Source organism: Danio rerio, chromosome 8 (assembly GCF_049306965.1).
Source record: "Danio rerio strain Tuebingen ecotype United States chromosome 8, GRCz12tu, whole genome shotgun sequence".
NCBI lineage: Eukaryota > Metazoa > Chordata > Actinopteri > Cypriniformes > Danionidae > Danio > Danio rerio.
Window position 1 is genome coordinate 55,918,119 of NC_133183.1, and position 20,224 is coordinate 55,938,342.

The 20,224-nt window shown below is 35.4% G+C and overlaps 1 protein-coding gene across 1 annotated transcript in view; it reads right to left on the bottom strand.

Moving 5' to 3' along the window:
• The window catches only part of mtor (mechanistic target of rapamycin kinase), a 244,731-nt gene that overhangs the window by 116,153 nt on the left and 108,354 nt on the right, over positions 1–20,224 (bottom strand). Inside the window, exon 29 of the mRNA NM_001077211.3 lies at positions 2,042–2,117. Within this exon, the coding sequence (NP_001070679.3) occupies positions 2,042–2,117 (76 nt within the window). The remainder of the gene's footprint in view (positions 1–2,041; positions 2,118–20,224) is intronic.

A 20,224-nucleotide genomic window follows, 5' to 3' on the forward strand; every position in this document is an offset into this window, starting at 1 on the left:
TTAGGCTCAATAGTCAGCCTCGCTCCAGTTGATCTCGTCAATCAGTCATTCTTACTGTTTAATGAACGCAAACTGTCTAGAACAGTGTTTCTCAACTGGTGGGTGATCAATAGTTTAATTTTTAACTTATTTTGCTAATATCAGACTTTTATTTTGAAATGCGCGTGCGACAACTGTACCGTTTGACATGCGAAATTTCAGCGTAAGTACGACCCTGAATATGTAAAGTGTGGATTTAGATATATATACGACAAAAAAGGCTTAAAACCTCAAGTGTGTCATATGTAGTGAGGTGCTCTCACAAGAAAGCAAAAAACATTCTAAATTAAAACCACATTTAGAAACCAAATATCCTAGTTGCAAGGACAAACCTGCGGACTATTTTCAAAGACGACTCTAAGAGCTGAGGGTATCACAAAAGTGCCTAACATCTTTATGTTCAAAACAAGTACAGGCACTCCGCTCATCTTACTGTGCTCACCGTGTAGCAAAGGCTAAGAAAGCCACACAAAAGCAGAAGAGCAAATAACTGGTGATTGTTATGAAAATGGTTATAATTATTTACTTATTTTACTTTAGATTGCTGGTTTGTTTTGTTCCACTGGATCAGGGTTATAGTTTTATTAACAGTTCAGTTTAGTTAATGGTAACTTAACTTTTCCTTAGCCTAACCACTGTTTAAAGTATCTAACGTTCTTACTTTGTAATATTTCTATAAATTGATACATTTTGTTAAATGACAGCAGTAAAATATTGTTTGGTGAATTTCTATGATTTATCTGTCACTAGTTGTGTATGTTAACAAATAAATACAAATGATTTATAATTCCTAAAATTATATTATAGTTCCTAAAAATTTGGTTCGCGGCTTGATGACCATGTGAAAATGTGGGTCCCGTGGCCAAACCAGTTGAGAACCACTGGTCTAGAATATTAAAGATGCAAACCCCTCACAGCGCAACAGCTGCACCTTTAGTAAACCTCCTAATACCTGCGGCACGAGGACTTTATGATTGTTTATTAGCATCGAAATTGGCAGATCTATTCGGCCAAAAATCAGACTGCGTGCCACTGCATCCTAAACGACTAAAACTATATAACTAAAGAAATCTCCACTGTGCTGAGCGAGAGCGCTTCTTACTGAACAGTGCATCATCGATGACGTAAGCGTGCCCAGGCCTGAATGCAATGTGACTGTGGGCTGTTGGAGGAGATGGGAGGGAGACAATCGTGCTTCCGCCCGGTTCAAGGCAACTGTACATGGTGTGAGTACACCCTTAAGCACCACTGATTGGCCATTATGTTCAAGTCTTCAACAGAAATGACTGTGATTAGTTGTGAAGGTCATTCATTCATTAATTTCCTTCGGTTTAGTCCCTTTACTCATCAGGGGTTGCCACAGCAAAATGAACTGCCAACTTATCCAGCATATGTTTAACGCAGCGGATGCCCTTTCAGCTGCCCCAGTACTGGTAAACATCCATACACACTCATTCAAACATACACTACGGCCAATTTAGTTAATTCAATTCACCTGTACCGCATGTCTTTGGACTGTGGGGGCAAACTAGAGCACCCGGACACAGGGAAAACATGCAAAATCCACACAGAAATGCCAACTGACTCAGCCGGGACTCGAATCAGTGGCCTTCTTGCTGTGAGGTGACCACTGAGCCACCGTGTCGACTGGTTGTGAAGGTCATCAGCTTTAAAGTTGTTTCGATCAGATGATCTGTCTGTGAGCTGACATACAAGCGAACCGTGGATGGGTCGACTGATCTGCTTTCCAGTGTCCGAGTATCTCCATTTTTACTCGATAAACAGCAGGGAAGATCGGTGAACTGATGACAATCATGGCCAATTATAGTGAATTCTGTTGAGCATGTGCACACAATGGCCAATCAACTGTGTTTAAGAATGTGCTCAAAAGCATTGGGTGTTTTTTCGGTATCAAATTTGATGCTTTTGACAACACTATCCTCATAACAGATTTTTAGATGTGAGATGTGAAAGGCCACTAATGAGAGTTTAAAGCCCTTACCAATTCTCCAAAGTGTTTCATGGCATACTCCAGCACTCCTGATGCGGCCTCTGGCTGCTGGAGCTTATTATTGATGCTGAGGGAAAAAAGAATGCAATGGTTTAGTCCAAAAACACTCGACTTTATGTGCTATTTCATTGAAAGAAAATGAACCAAAAGGACATGACAATTCTATACAGTGCTCAACATAAGAGTACACCCTTCACAAATCTCTCATTTTAATTAATATTTTCAATAGGAAGCTTTACAATGTTATATTTGTGCTTACAAGGGTTCCTCTCTATAACGTGGTTCCCCTCTTGCGGCCATGCAGTTTCACAGATTTTTTTTTGTGTGTTTTTTTGTGTGTGTGTATATATATATATATATATATATATATATATATATATATATATATATATATATATATATATATATATATTCACAAAATTATCTTACATTATATCATATTTTTTGTGTTTTTTTGTGTAATTTGTGTAAATTTTTGTGTGTAATTTGACATATAACATACAATATATAAAATAACTCTGTTTTGTTCAAATGTACCAAAATACTTTACCAATATTCACTGGGAAATGAATAAAAATATACATTTTCAAAATGGGATGTACTCATTTATGTTGAGCACAGTATGGCTGTCATTTTACAGTGATACAATACATTTCTACAGTACAGTATAGATCAGTGGTTCTCAAACATTTTTCATCAAGTACCACCTCAGAAAAAAGTGTCTCCAAGTACCACCATAATGACGAGGCAGATTAATTCCTATTATAAAAAATATTTATTATTGTCAGCCATTTTAAAGATTATAAATAATTTGAACATTAACACTGTACTGTGCTTATAGGTATATAAAAAAAAACGAAATAAAAAGTCAACGTTTAAAAGTTAATTAAAAATGGTAGGCTACTGTTCTTAAAGTAAAAAAGAAAACTGCAGTCAAATGCAAAGTATTAACAAATTGTAACCCATTCATCAAAACCTGGAAATGTTGCTTGTACCTCATAAATAAACATAGGCTATATGTCATCATATTCATATATAAACCATTTTTTTATATATTTTTTAAATATGTTGCACGTACACATGCTGCTTCACAAAACAAATAACTTTATTTTCTTGAAAGCACGCATTATTTTACACAACTAAAAAACCTGAATTAAACACATTTGTGAGTTATTTTACCAATGATGCAGCATAGGGGGATTCATGAGTTTGCAGTTACTTAAATGCCAACACAACAGCACTGGTCTGCATAAAGCGCTTCTCTAGCCTGTATCTGCACCGCAAGTGCCATGCGCCTCTTTCTCTGGCTCTGCGCCAAAGCGGGTTGATTATTAGCATCTGATGATGAAATGAACTAAAGTAAACATTCTAAGCACACTAATGTGATCGTACGCTTCAGGGAACAGATCACATCAGTGTAATGGATCCCGTGCAAAAGTTAAAAGTGTGTTATAATCATTATTTTCTTTCATTATCTAGTATTTCTCCGCATACCACTAGAAGGAAGCCCACAGGAAGTACCACAGTTTGAGAACCACTATTATAGATCTATTGATAGACATTGAAGCATTTGTAGTCTACAGTGTAACTCTTAATGCATCAATGACATGTTGCATGTTTCTGAAAACCGGGAAGGAAACGCTAGCTCAAGTTTGTAACAGTAAAACCACTAGAATCGCCAAGCAGATGAGCAATTAGCCAGTAAATTTGCACAATAAATGATCTGTCAGCTATTTTACTGTTATTTTTATGATCCTTCTAATGACAGTTTTAAAAAAAAAAAAACATCCCATCTGGAAGCACTTGTGTGGAACCCGTCTGAAGTTTTCCATGACCGCCAGACTACAATACAGCTGCTTTTACAAGGATAAGGGAATCCCAGAGAGCGCAAAACGATGCCTTGAATCCAACCCAAAATACTCATACATAACTAATTACTAGCGCAATAATATTTGTAATATCAATCAAAAACATTTATGTAACCACAAGAAAGAAATAGCCATTATGACATTACTGACCCTATGAAACTTCGTGGAATAATCAGCCGAGTGCTCTTCGGGTACACATGTTTTATTTCATTGTTGGCAATATGCAACCGGACCAACATTTTTATATTAAAAAAATATGCAGGAATACAAAAACATCTTAATTATAAAAGACGACAGACTGAAGAAAGCTATTGTAAAATCAACTGCTGTGGAAAGTAGGATAGTGAGAGGACAGTTCAGCACAGAAATATAGTAATAATACACTGACACTAAAATGAATGCAAAATGGTGATAAATGAAAACACATTAAAAAAAAAACAAGATTTAAAGGGCACATAGTTTACCCCTTTTTTATGATTTAATATTAATATTATGGCTCTTCTGAGTGTGCCAGTTTAGTTTCAGTTCATAACACAGTTCAGATTTGTTTATTATAATGTGTTAAAAAGTGTCATGTTGGGGGCGTGTACACGGCTCGCTGTTTTAGGGGCGTGTTGCTTCGCATGAAAATTTGTTTCAAATTCCCGCCTAACGTAACAAGAGGCTGTTACAACCTCTTTGATGTTAGTCTAGGGTAAAAGTAATAACATTTATTAAAAGGTGTGGTACTTTTACAAGATGATGGGTGAAAGTAAAAGACACAAACAACAAAACTGCCAACAAAAGTGATTTAATGTACAAAAAAAGTGAAATCAGAATAATGCCCAAATATATATATACACTAAGAAAAATATTTACAATAATAAAGTAACAAATTAACAAAGTAGCAAACAAAATTAGGTCAACTCAAGAGTAAGGGGACGCTAGTGAAGCCAAATCAAAGAAATAAATATAACAAAACAATTCTAACTCATAAGCAAACCCCTTACCTCGCTAGAAACATGAAAAGAAAAAGAAAAATCTTCAGCGCCGAGCGCCGTAATCTTACCTATTCTGAACTAAAAACAAAACAAATACATAAGTGCCATTCACTTTCTTACCTGGTGTTTTAAACCAGTGGTTCTCAAAGTGGGGGTCGGGACCCCCAGTGGGGTCGCGGGACAATGAAGGGGGGTCCCCTGGTGATTTCCAAAAATCGATTTATTTTTATTAAACCACAAGATTTACCATATTTTATTCATAACCTACTGAAGAGAAAAAATATATACTATATAGTTACTATAATAGCTTATATTTCTATTGCAGGGGTGCTTAACCCTGTTCCTGGAGATCTACCCTCCTACAGAGTTTAGCTCCAACCCTGATCAAATACACCTGAATCAATTAATAAGGACCTGAACAGCACTTGATAACTACAGGCAGGGTTGCAACTGAAATCTGCAGGAAGGTAGATCTCCAGGAACAGGGTTGAGCACCCCAGTTCTATTGGATTGCGACCCCTGGGGTACATTATATTAAATACACAGCAATAGCATCAGATGCAGCGGATTGATTTTATAACACCAGGTTGAACTTTCTGGTCCATTTACAGCACTGTATCCATTAAAAGACAGAAACGAAGAATAGACTTGGGTCTATTGGTGTGTGTGCACCATTGTATGCAAGGTTTCTGTATTTATAACCACCTCAGAGGATATTGGGGGTCGCGAGTCACTGGCATTGTCATTTTGGGGGTCAGGGGCTGAAAAGTTTGGGAACCCCTGTTTTAAACAATGGATTGACTACGTGTATGTAAGATGGAAGTCGTATGACATCTTCCCTGTCCGCCTTACTCAGGACAAAGTCAACTCTCAATGATCTCTTTTTGGTTTGCCAGGTAAGAGTTGTACCAAAAGTAACAAACAAACAATCGAATATAAATGTACAGAAATCACAAAGTAGTTCAAAAATGGGCAGAAAATACACTTAATAATTTTATCCAAACGCAAGTTAAGCAAAATTAACGAATAACAAAATCATGTCTGCAAAAACACACAAAAACAAGATCAAATGAAAAGCGCGCTGTCATCCGCTCTCCCTGGCGTCCTTATATGTGACTGGTCTCCTGACCAATCGGCTTCCGCGAAGGCGGACCTAGAGGATACGACAGGTAGAGATGGGGAGAGAGAAAGAGAGAGAGAAAAAGAGAGAGAACGGGACGCAAAAATCCCACCAATATACGGCAACCATTACAAGGCGGAGCCAAGAGCTCACCTGCTCTGTGTTTGGCAACAAACAGGCAGACAGAGAAAAGCAGCATGAGAGAATCAGCATTCAGCCGTACATGTACGCCTCGGACACAGACCAAGCAGAGAGTACAAAATCATTTGTGTCTTCATATAGTATTACAGCCAGCTGTGTGCTAGTTTAAAGTTCTGAGCTTTTACACCGAAACTAATAACCACGCACACTGAATTAACTTTGAGTGAGGCACCGGATGACCCGCTTAGAGCCGCGACACGGCACACTAGAAACTGACATTTGCATGTTCAAATGGCGCTCTGTGGCACCGCAGAAACATGAAGTGTCACGAATCCTGGCTGGGTGCCGTGGACAGTCGCCGACTTGAAGCGCCGGTGTGTGTACCCTGATAGAAACCTGTTTAGAATTCTAAAGTGCATGGCGCTGTATTTCGCCGAGCGGCGCTTCTGGTGCGCCACCTGCAGGCAGGTTTGTTATTTTATTTCCAATGGAGCGACACTCACGTGAGGCAAAGGCTCTCGCACTTTACAGCTTTGTCTTGTTAAGATCACACTCACAGGGAGCTTCTGTGACCTCGAGAAATGCAAACAGCTGAAGTTTAAGATAGACGCAATGAAAAGTACACTAGTTTGCAAACCTACCTACAAACAAAGTTAAAAACAATACTTCCGATCAGAGCGATCATGTGATAAATGTTGATCTTGTGTTAAGCCCAATGAGCCTTGCATATGCACCAGACACTTATTTGTCAACTCTACATGTTTCTAAAAAATATTGTGTAATTGTTAGTGCACTTCACGCAGGTGAGTAGGCTTGGCAAACTGCTGGAGACACTCTTTTCCTTTTCATATGTACCTAACTCCTTTTTACAACCAAGCCATACTTCTTGGAACAACTTCTTGAACATTGTGCAATTCTAACTGTGCTCCAAAATAAAATAAAATAAAATAAAATAAAATAAAATAAAATAAAATAAAATAAAATAAAATAAAATAAAATAAAATAAAATAAAATAAAATAAAATAAAAACAAATAAATAAAATTAAATTAAATAAGTCGATTTGGAAAAAACACGTCTACAACATGAGCAAATGTAAATAAATAAAAAAAACAAGAAAAATAAAAAATCTGGCTGTTTTTGCAGGTCAAGAAAGGTCAAATCTAGAATTCTCATTAGACATATGACTGTATTGGCAACAAGGAAGGAGCCACCTTCCACCTTCAAATGTAAGAAAAGCATGTGTGACTTTTGCAATGACTGAAAGAGAACCCTCAATGGAACATTTGCGCTTCTGCTCATAAGCCAAAACTGGTGTCTCTTTCCTGCTTTTTAAAGGCCCTTGGGGCAACATGCTTACTAGGTGAGCTCAGACTAAATGTTCAAAGGCAGTGAAGAAAGTGGGAAAAAAACCAGTGAGAAAGAATGTGCTTACATCTTATGAATTATAATGTGTATAGTAAAATGTACAGTATGAGACACTTCAATAGCTATGTTTCCATCCACCTATTAATATGCACATTTTGCAATATTGCATAAGGAAATGCAAAATGCCAAGATGTGAATACATTTTGCTTATAAAAAAACTAAAGTATAATAAAAACAAATCTAGTGAGAACAAATGAGCATAAACGACAATGAATACACATTTTTGCTGAATAAATTCCAGCATGAGCATCAAAAAGTCATGTGATTTTGTTTTAACAGATCATGTGATGATAAAAAAGGATGTGATGGGACAATATTAATGGACAAACCAGTGGTCCATACCATAATGTAAAACATCTGCATTGTTGTTTTGGTCTTTCTAAAATAAATCTTTGACTTTGTTTTTTTGTCTTGTCTTTCATTTTGTGCACCATCCCTAGACGGTGCGTAACAGGCATGAAATTATGAAAAAGTCTAGAACAGATTCTCAAACAATCAGTCAGGATAATAATCAATTTAAAAAGTTGTATAAATATATATTATTAAAGGTATATAATGATGAAGGTGTTTGGAAAAAAAGATAAAACGAGAAAGGTGTGACGAAATTTGAATTAATGGCTATTTGCTGTACTATCTTTTTTTTGGGTCCATGTTATAAAAAGTTAGGGGTGGCAAAATTAATTGTTTCTTCGGTGTACCGCGATGCAGACGCAGACAATTCGGTATCTGTTCAGTAATAATCATAACCGGTTATTATGTACTGACGTCATTTATCTCCTATGCACTTTGTCGCAAGGGAGTTGAGCGCCGGTATTTACATCACTCAGCCAACTCAGGGCCGGCCCGTGGCATAGGCACCATAGGCAAATGCTAAGGGCGCTGTACATCTAGGAGGGCGCCAAAAATGAGCGCGGTTCAGTTGGTTTTGTTGTCGATATTCCTGACACACATTCAGTTATAGAGGGCATTAACTCAAAAACCTTTTCCCCTAAAAAGATCTAAAGTGTGTTTCCTACAAAAAGACAAAGTTGGTTATGTTTCAGAGCTGTCTTTATTTTTTTTTTGCTCGACATTACGAACACTGCTCCCTTTAAGCCCTTGCAATCTGCGTTTACTTTAGCCGGGAAAGCTCGCGCTGAGAGGAGCTCTCAGTAAGGGACCGTCGGAAAATTGCTTATTTTTTTCGTTTTTTTGCTCAGCACGAGCTCTCCCTGTTGCAAGGGCTTAAGTGTGTGTGTGTGTGTGTGTGTGTGTGTTTGTTTGTTTGGTGCTGTCAATGTTTGTGTATGTATTTGAATGAGAGACAGTGTGGTGCTGTGTGTCTGTGTGTTTATACAAACAGCTTGTTATAGCCTCCCCTCTAAAATATAACACTGTATATGGAAAGCATCGTCAATGCACCGTGATGCACCGAGATATCGAATTGAACCGAATCGATGGCATGATAATCGTAACCGAACCGAGCCGTGACACCAGTATAGGTTTACACCTCTATGAAATGTAAATGTGCAAATGGAAACAAACATACAATATGTCAAATATGTCAAAAGGATCAACTATGTCTCATGTAAAAAGAAGAGATAAGTAAAAGAAGAAATAAGTTTAAGTAATAGACAAATGACGTGTGCAGTAATGGAGTGGGAAAATAATAAGCTTGTGCTTGATCCTGCTCCATTTTCGACCATGTAGAATTGTATTTTTTGTTTAAGATATTTTATGTATGACATTTCTGTTCGAAAATAAATAAAATAAAAACAAAATTTTTAAAAATGAGGTTAAAATATATAGTCTCCTATGTCTTATAATAAAATAAACATAAGTGTTAAAGAGACTCTTAAACTTCATAAATAAAATGTAACAAAGTGTGTGCAATGGCAAAGCGTGAACAATCAAAGCAAACTTTAAGGTAGATCAACATCTGTAAGATGTCAATAAAAATGATACAGAAAATCTCAAACTGTAAACAAAACAATGATAATCAATTATGATAATCAAATCTGAGCATTGAGGTAAAGGAACCAGCCATCATTATTCAAATACATATTACAAATTGTGAAGTTAAATGACTATATTTCAGATGGGGAGCTAATGGCTGAGATGCACAAGAAAAGAAACCAAAAAGCCACTATGGCGACATCCTTACATGCTTCTACTCACTGCTGCTTGTCACTGCACTCATTTTCAGATGGTATTTACTCTGTGATACATTGTACTGTTGTAAATAACCATTACTGTAGTTCTACTTCATGATTTCATGTTTAATGCAACATCTTAATAAACAGCTTACTGTAATGGTTTCTATTATATGAAGATTTCTTTAATAACCTGTAATGTTTTTCTTCCATCGTTTGTTTAATGTAGCAATGACGAGAGGTCTCTGACTCATATTTTTCCATTAAGAACACCTCCTGTGTTTCGAAGTTCTGCGCTTGATAAGCTGTGCCTGGTTTCCTCCAGACATGATGCTTGGGATTAAAGACACACAGTTGAACCTTTGTTTTACCAGACTACAGAATGCTGTTCTCATAGTATAGTTTTTTTCACAGTCAAATGTCTAACCCAGGTCTACACCAGAACCAGATCTGCCACAGAACTTTCCTTTATACTGTATACAGTATGTTCAGCAGTAGCAGTAGCTATCCATCATTTTGACTAGATTAAATCTACCAGCATTAGTGGTCACATTATGGTAAAACTCACTGCCATGTTCACCTTTAGCCTAAGAATGATGAAACACAGCGGATGTTATGAACTTTCTTGAAAAATCCAAGCTTTCAGAGGCGGAAAAATATGGTTAACCCACAGTGCAATGAATGAAAACAATCCAGATGTCCAAATGTTTAAATGTTTCCCGTTTTCTCCTCACGTGACTCAGCCATTCTTTCCCTATTCAGCTCAGGGTCAGTTGCGATTATATAATTGAAGCAGGGTGGACCCAAAACTTCTTGCCAATCACTTCATTCCTCTAGTAATAATCATGAAAGGTCTGACATGCAGCACAGACAATAGTTTCCATTTGATTGTTTACAGTGCAATGGTGGCATTTATCCAACATGTGCTATTTCTGGCACAAAGCGTTAGTGGCTCTCCCAGTGGTTTGACCACAAACACCCCTGAAAGAAGTGAGATTGTGTTATATAATATTATATAAGGCCCTGATCACACCAAATGTGCTTTGACTTTTTTTAAAATTGTGTTCTAATTGGGAGTGAGTGTTTTGCATGTAATTTAATCACTATATACAATTGAAGTCAGAATTATTAGCCCTTTAGAATTATTTATTAGCCCGCCTGTATATTTTTTTCCCCAATTTCTGTTTAATGGAAAAAAAGATTTTTTTAAACACATTTCTAAATATAATAGTTTTAATAACTAATCTATAATAACTGATTTATTTTATCTTTTTCATGAAGAAAGTAAATAATAATTACTAGATATTTTTCAAGACACTAGTATTCAGTTTAAAGTGACATTTATGGGCTGGTTCTACTGAGTGGTACAGTATGGTAGGGTACGGGTCACCTTTATCAGGCTTGTACTTCCACTACCAAAATGGTATCAACGACATCATTCTTGCTTGAGAAAATGTCTACGGGTTGTTCATACATCATATGAGAAGCACTAAAACAGATGCTTTATACACATAAATACTTGTGTATTTCATTACTAACCTTTCTATGAACATGATTTGATTATAACTGCAGATCAATGATGTGCGAAATAGAATACTGTAACGTCTGCCATTATATAAAATTAAAAAATAAATGCAACATATATGAATACTTACAGCCCTTACAGTCTCTGATGTTACCAATAACAGAAAAACTACACACAGGATACATTTAGTCCTTATTTGGCTTCAAAATCAGCACGCAACATATAGCCCAGTCAGTGCAAACCTCTCATCTGTATCTTTAATCAGCACCAGCACATGTAACCTCTGTTAGAAAGTAATTTTGTCATACTCAGTTCATAATAGTCCAAAAGGTGCTGATAATAGTTAAACATGGCAGTTTGTTCATGTTTTAGGTTGCTGAAAGAATCATTTGCTCCTTAGTTTTTTTCTGGCTTTTCCTTTGTTTTTTCACATGTCAGTCTCCCGTTTGTCTGTTTCTGAAAGGATCAGATGTCAGAAGCACTTCAATAATAAAATAAATATCATAAGCTTAAAAAGTTCGTTATTTCAAATACCGATTGCGCTTTAGATGGTCTTGTGAACAACAACGAGGCACAGGGTAGATTCTGCTCTTCTTCTTGGCTTTGTGGCTTTTCATCAAGACGACAACAAGGTTTGTTTGAGCTCAAGTCAACTATGGCTTGTTATTATATATATATTATTACGGTGAAATGTCTTGACTGTGTATTTAAAAATGGCAGTTCCTTGTTTTCATTCTCCTGGCTTGTTGCACGAGCGAGTGACGTATCTCTGTGAAACAAAAGTGTTCAGTTGCACGTCTTGCTTCACCTTTTGGTGCCCTTTTGTTGTTCTAGGTACCCTTTGCAGAGTGTACCTAAGAAGTGGTACGGTACGGTACGGTTCGCTTTTAGGTACCATTTGACAGTGGAAACAGCCTTAAAACGTACCAAACCAAACTGTACCGTACCACTAAGTGGAAATGAGCTATTAAAGGGCCTGATTAGGTTAATAACTAGGCAGGTTAGGTTAATTAAGCAAGTCATTGTATAATGATAGTTTGTTCTGTAGACAATCTAAAAAAAAAATCCATAAGGAGACTAATAATATTGACCTTAAAATGATTAAAAAAAAAATTAAAAACACTTTTATTCTATCTAAAATAAAGCAAATAAGACTTTCTTCAGAAGAACAAATATTATAGGAAATAATGTGAAAAATCCCTGGCTCTGATAAACATAATTTGGTAAATATTTGGAAAATTAAAAAGTTTCTGATCAGCGGTATTGTCGCGCGCGTAATGTAAAGCGGCAGGGGGGTTGTGTTGGGGAGCACGTACTCAAAGAGCGGTGTTGTCGAGCGCCTACTGAAGGGCGGTAGGGGGGAGGAGGGTGTCGAGGGGGCACTTTTAATCATTTTGGAAGGGCACTTTCAATCCAAGACTAAAAAGGGCATGTGCACTGCACAGGTTGAGCCCTATGTGTGCACGTGCCTGGCCTTGAGAAACATAGTTTAACTATAAAGAATGCTAAAAACGCATTTAAGACCTTGTTGTAAACTTCTAAGAGCCCAAAAAACCAGGGAGAATCTTTTGGTTGTCTTCAAAGCAGAATCCTTTTTAATAGGAAGAAAATATAATTGATAAGATAATTGCATCACTTTGGCTTAGCCTGTAGTCAGCAAGGCAAAGGTTAAACGTCCCTCCTAGCTGGCATGTCAATGAAATTATATAATTAAAAACCAAAGAATATAACTTTTCAGTTATACGTAGCTTATTGTTCATTTGGAATTACATGATAGAAATTTATTTTTCCACAACCTCTAGAGTATATTGTTATGAAGTGACACGGGGTGGATGCCATGTTGCCTTTATAAATACAATCATATCTGGCTCCTAAACTCTGTAATAGCTTCTTCAGGATTGTCTTCACTATTTGTGAAAAACTCTCTCAGCTTAATTCTTTTTAGAGGCATAAGCAAACACAAACAACAGCCAAACGCACACACAAACATAAAAGCTTAAGTATGAGGCATTTGTCAGGTCTGCTGAAATCGTAAACATTTACACTTGATAATATGTTGTTAACAACAGCTCCTGTTGCATTCATTATGCAGGGCCTTCAGTTCTAGATCAACTCCGTGCTGCTGTTTGATGATTATAAAGCAAAATCTGTTGTTGTTTTTGAGTGCTTCAGTAAATGGTGGAACTCACAAACACTTAACGGCTGGCACTTCTGATCTGAATATAATAAAACAATCTTTTCCCTCTCTTCCCACCCACTTAGGCTTGCTCACTATGTGAATTGAGCATTATGGATGGACTGAGCTGATGCTTTTTTAAACTACTCCTTGGTTTGTCATTAAGACCAAAATATCAAATTTTCCTTCACAGTGCAAATTGACTATCAATGATTATTATCACTGGAGTGTAAAAATGTATATGCACTTTCATGAAATAAATATTTATATCTATATTTGTTTTCTGTGATTGGGAATAGGGTATTATTAATTTTAAAAATTAAAATTTAGCCAACACATACATGGATTTTCGAAGAAACACTAATGCATGGTTTCTGCAGGTTACACAAAGTCAAATTTAACAATTTTTTTAGACCATTATGAATTAAATCTTAGACTTACACAAGTCGAAATGCTGAGGATTTGTTCTAACAGTCCAGTGAGAGGCAGTGAAAAAGATTCTTATTTGCCCCAATGACAACAACAATCAAATCAAAATTAATTATTTCTTAGCCACCATAACTTTTTTTTTTTTTAAAAAAAGACAAGTTTTAAAAACTAAAGCTAAATGTACAGTACAGTACAAAAAATCTGTCCAGGGCCCCGTTTCAAAATGGCAGGTTTGTCAAATTCAAAAAAGTTAGTTGGTTGAACCTCCTTATTGAAACTGGCCCCAGATCAGTGTACTCATCAAATAGCCACAAATACAGAACTTTTAAACAAATATTACCGGAAGGAAAATAATTAAACCATATTGGTAAAAGGAGTTAAAAATAAAATTGAAGTTAAAAGATTTTTTGACATGAATTGGTGGTGATTAGATGGATGTTGTCCCCATTGGGCAGGTTTACGTGGCTAAAGGAAAATGAAGAACTGTTTTAAATGATTAACGGCATACGACACAATGTTTCAGACCTTTTTAAGACCAAAAATGTTAAAGTGTTTAAAATTTTTACCCCACAGATACCCTGATATATATTTTACATACAATGGAAATTCCACTGAAGCAGTAAGTAAAAAAATATTGGCTTTTCTAGATGGTATGAATAATTGTATGATAGCATTGGTCGTAGCTAGATAGAACTGTTTCACTGGTTGCATCCAGAAGTTGCTGCATTGCATTACATTACTACACTACATTGGTCCTCTATTTGCACTGCGTACGGATCCAAACAGATATCAAATCATCCATTTATCCCTTAGTAAGAAATCAAAATGGGTTGCATAAGACACCAGATGTAAGCAGTAAAGCCTTCAGTCATTCCCATGACATAATTTTCATGACTAGATCTGTCCTTCGACATCTGCTCACACTGCTTGCAGACCTGTTTTTGTTCAAGAAATTTATTCTCCATCGATTTTGATGTTTATTTAAATGCACCTTTCTTGTCTCTTGAATCAATTCTAAGCTTATTCTTTAATAGCAGAAGCTGCTGTATGCTTTAAAAACAGCCGTACTCTGCTTACCTCCAATTCCTTACACACACCACTCGAAACTAAAATATTCATTAAAGGCATAGTTCACCCAAAAATTCTAATTTCCTGTTACTTTACTCATGCACAGGTCATCCAAGATATAGGTGACTTTTTTCTTTAGTAAAACATTAAACAAGATTTTGAGCTGAATCTGTGTGCCTTGGTGATTCATATAATGACAGCGAATAGATTAAGAAACTAAACATTATTTACAATGTTAATAGCTTTAATCCACAGCCTATTTAAACAGTTTTGGCACATGTGTGACTAGTCTGATTGTAGTCTAGTGGCTTTTGATGATGAAATCGGGAGTGCTTGCTTGGACAGGAATTCAGGTTATACAGTTTGTTGATAAATACTGGTAATTGTGTCACCAACTCTCGCAATAGCATCATCAAAAGCAACTGGACTATAATCAGACTACAGTCACACATGCACCCAGAACCACTTGATCAGGTTGAGGATTACAAGAGTGTTCATAGTAAGCTATTTACATTAATTTCATGACATAAAAGTCAACTTGCATGAGTCGGCCAAATGCAAAAGTGCTCATCCTTGTTAGCATTTGAGTGTATAATTAAAAACTAGCCTAGAATGCCGACTGAGGTTAGAAACCAAGCTCAGAATGGCTTCTAGAGAAAACAGTGATGCATTTTGAAAATCTCAGAATCTATTAAACAACAGTGCAGGTAAAAGGTGAATGTTCAAACAAAGCAACTCAACTCAAATCAAGTGGTACTCAAATGAGTTAAGCTCATCCATCCATGCTCATCCCGTTGAAGAAAGAAAGAAAGAAAGAAAGAAAGAAAGAAAGAAAGAAAGAAAGACCAACAAATACATTTTAATAATGGGGTTAAAACGTGCTCCAATCTTAATGCAGATTTAACTGAAACTTCTCGAAATTTGGCACAGGTCTCAGCGTCCAGGGTCCGTTTACAAACATACATGACAGTGAAATGCTGAGGGTCCGCCAGCGCATGTCTGGCTGAGGATGTGAGGATAATAATCTTGATTCATTTCACGGTAAAATACTCGCAGATGTGCCGACGCTGAAAATAAATGGTTGCATGCTGTTTGGAAATAAGCACGACTCGACGACAAAATGACGTCAACGCCTCCAGACTGTTTATGTCATGCGTGTGGTAATAAATGCGGGGTGTCAAGAGAATCTCTAGCGCCATCTGTTCCCACTGTCAATGGACATGTGAACAGTTACACTGTAAGCAACCGAAGCTGCAAATGGAGTCACATTTTGCCTTTGCTTGAGGATTACAAGTCAAGTCAAGTTGAGCTTTACAGTCATTTCTTTACATGTATGGACATACAATGGAATGAAATGTTGTGTCTCGTATCACTATGGGGCTACATAAACAATCATAAATACGAACACAACGCTAGATGTAGGAGCTATTTTATGCATATATAGAATACATTATTATAACTTTAATGATCTGCTTAAAGTAGGTCAATTTATTTATATGCTTTTGATGAAGTAGCAGGTAATGCCTTTAAATAAATAATTATTTAGGTCTATTTAATTATTTATTTATTATTTATGTACAGTAATTAAGACATACAATAAAATAGTAAAATATAATCAACAACAAATAATGTAAATTAAAACTTTAAATGAATGTTTATTGACTGTCCTATCACTTAAAAAATAACATTGCACATTTCTCTGTATTTAGGCTAAAATACTGCTTTATTTATTTATTTATTTGTGTATGTATGTCTGTACTTTCTTTTTAGTTCTCTTTTATTTCTTTAATTTTACTTTTCAAAGTGAATCCTCATTGCACCTAACAAGTTTACAATAATTATAAAGCTTTTAACATGTTTTTATTGATTATTGAAGGAATTATATTGCTTTGTTTCGTTATTTCATTTTCATTTACAAGTTGCAAAGTATTTACAGCTACTGTATATTTCTGTGCATTCACATCCCGTCCCTTTGTGTCCTTTGGCAGCATAGTCACAAGCTGCTGTTACACCTAAAATCATGTACTTAATCCCATAGTGGCGTGGCAGACAACACATGGAGGTAATGATCCTTTTGAAGTGCCACCCACTATATACAAAATTATTAGCCCTGTTAATTATTAGCTCTCGTATATTTTTTTTCTAAACATTTCTAAATATATGATGTCTGTCATGATGACAGTACATATTTTACTAGATATTTTTTTCAATTACTAGTATTCAGCTTAAAGTGACAATTAAAGATTTAATAAGGTTAATTTGACAAGTCAGGGCAATAAAGCAAATCAATATATAACAAAACTGAAAAAAAAATATTGCTTAAGGGGGCTAATAATATTGACCTTAAAATGATTGAATGAAAAAAAAAGAAAAATAAAAGAAAAATGAAAGTGAAACTGCTTTTATTTTAACCAAAATAAAACAACTAAGATTGTGATTAAATGTAAATACTTAACTATACACATAACCTGAGACAGACCATACAAATACTTTTACATAAGATATTGCCTAAAAGAGCTATTTTAAGGTTGAAGAAAACAAGCAGTACAACATTATTTGTGGTACATGTGAGTCCATGCAAGATGCAAATTTGACACCCAGTGGTTGAATTAGGTATTGCATTCCAGGTTCAAAAAACACGCAAACGCAGGTTGCCAGATTGACAAGATCAACAGGAGCAAGCCAGACTATCGAGCCCAAATATTTTTCATATCAAAAGGCGCTTTTTATTCCAACCAACACCTGAAATTTATATTTTAGAAACGGCTTCTATTTCTTGCAGATGAACAACAGAATAAACTGATACTGATCACCTCATGTGCTTTATTTAGTTTTAAATAAATAATAATAATAATGTGGGTTTGAATGCCATTTTACATGACGTTTATTGCCATACTACTGAAAGCAGCAGCAGAAAGTTCACCTCAGATCTCGAAAATAAAACAAACCATTTGAAATTGAACTTTTAGAACCGCGACTCAGTGCAAGCCAAGACATATCAGTGATTCATCATGTACACCTAATAATGTTAAGGAGGTTTATTATGTATTAATTAGATTAGAAACCTTACCATTTGGCTGGAGTGCAGTGAGTGCACTATTCTGTGCTTCTGAATGGCTGTATTTAAATTTCTGCCGTGTTTCATCTGGTGCAAACAGCCAAATTGCTTATCACTGCTTATCTCGTCACATAACTTGTTGTTAAAACACGAGGTTACAATGCAACCTGCTTACCTAATGTTTAACATTTGTAAAATTTATATTATTTGCTAATTAATAATAATTTTTGTGGAACTCTGAATCTGCGTCTCATTTCAGATTTCGGATTCGGTTTCCATCCACCGAAGGTAGCCTTTCGGTCACCGTACACTTTGAGAGCCTTCATGAATGAATGAAAAAAATACACTACCAAGACAACCCAGGGTGCTGAAATATAATTAGCTAAACTGGCATTGGGCGGGTTAAAGTGACACTAACACTAACAAGTGTTCCGGCACGTAATGTACATTTTCAAAACAAGTTAATTGACTTTAGCATTGTTTTTTAGATAAACAAGTATGTTTCTTAAATATCTGCAAACATATTATAGTATTTGTATGCTTCAGAAGACCCAAAAACATTACACTTTTAAGTAGAGTTTACAGTGTTTCTACGGGTGGTTTGTCAAACCTGTGTGAAGCACACTCAGATTTTTTTCAAGAGATATGGAGTAATTTTAAGAAAGTGTAAGTTTGCAAACTGGTGGAAGTGTCTGGAAAAGTGTCGGATGAAATGTACTTGAGAACTTGCATAGTTTTTTAAAGTTTCTATTAAGAATCTGTTTTTTAAATGTATAATTACTATTATTATTTTATATATGTAAAATAAATGAAATCATCTTAGTTATTTTTTTTAAAGTTGGAGACAAGTAAATGCTTTGGGAACAGTTTTTGTTACAAAAAGAGGCAACAGCCTGATAGTTGTAGAATTTTCAAAGATGAATGTTGCTCATCAACCTGAATACAATTCAGCGTTACTTTAGAACGTTAATTAGAAGACACTTGGAGTCTCACGGCTGTCAAAAGCTTCCAAGAGTGCTGGAAAAAACAACTGCATGTCTGGTTGTGGCCTATGGCAATCAGACAGCATTCTCATTGACTTCAGCTGTGCTAATAGCACCTTTGAGATGTCAAGCACATTCCCAAATTACATATTGTATGAGTAGTTGACAAATAGGCAGTACAAACTTTTTTTTTTTTTTGTAAAACACATTATTTTATAAAAAGTAGATATATTTGTGTAGTTGGAAGTTATAAGGGGTCAATTCTTTTTTTAGTTTTGTTTAACATTTTTCTGAACTGCATCTTACAGTAAATATGTCATATGCTCTGACAGCAAAAATGTATAAAAACAACTCAATAAATATAATATACACAACCTAATCATATACAAGTAGCATGAGAGCGATTTATCTTCATTGTTGGGCAATTATCTTCATATAGTGATATTTATTTTAGATGAAATTTTGAATCTTTTTTTGCTGTTGTTGAACATTTTCAATAAAAAGCCAACGCGAAATAAGACTTTTATAGAGGTTCCAAAAAAAAAAAAAAAAAAAAAAAACAAAGTTAATAAATATGTGAAAATGCAGGTGCACATCATGGGTTTTACAACTAATTAACAAATTATTCATGTGTTTGTGATTTAAGATTAGCATACAGTGTCATACAAGAAGACAAGGTTCTCAATGACAAAATGTATAAAGTTCCTAAGTTTTTTAGAAATATAGAAATGATTAAAAAACTTAAATGAAAATTAAGCCCGAGGCATTTATCAATGACTTTATGATTTTCTTTTTGATTAACATGAGTGATTTATTGAACTATGCTTAGTTGAATTCAGAATTATTAGCCCCCCTGAATTATTAGCGCTTCTGTTTATTTTCCCCCGCAATTTCTGTTTAACGGAGAGCAGATTTTTTTAACACATTTCTAAACATAATAGTTTTAATAACTCATCTCTAATAACTGATTTATCTTTGCCATGATGACAGTAAATAATATATGACTAGATATTTTTCCAAGACACTTCTATACAGCTTAAAGTGACATTTAAAGGCTTAACTAGGTTAATTAGGTTAACTAGACAGGTTAGGGGAATTAGGCAAGTTGTTGTATAACGATGGTTTGTTCTGTAGACTATCGGAAAAATATATAGGCTAAAGGGGCTAATAATTTCAACCCTAAAATGGCTATTAAAAAATTAAAAACTTCTTTTATTCTAGCCAAAATAAAACAAATAAGACTCTCTCCAGAAGAAAAATATTATCAG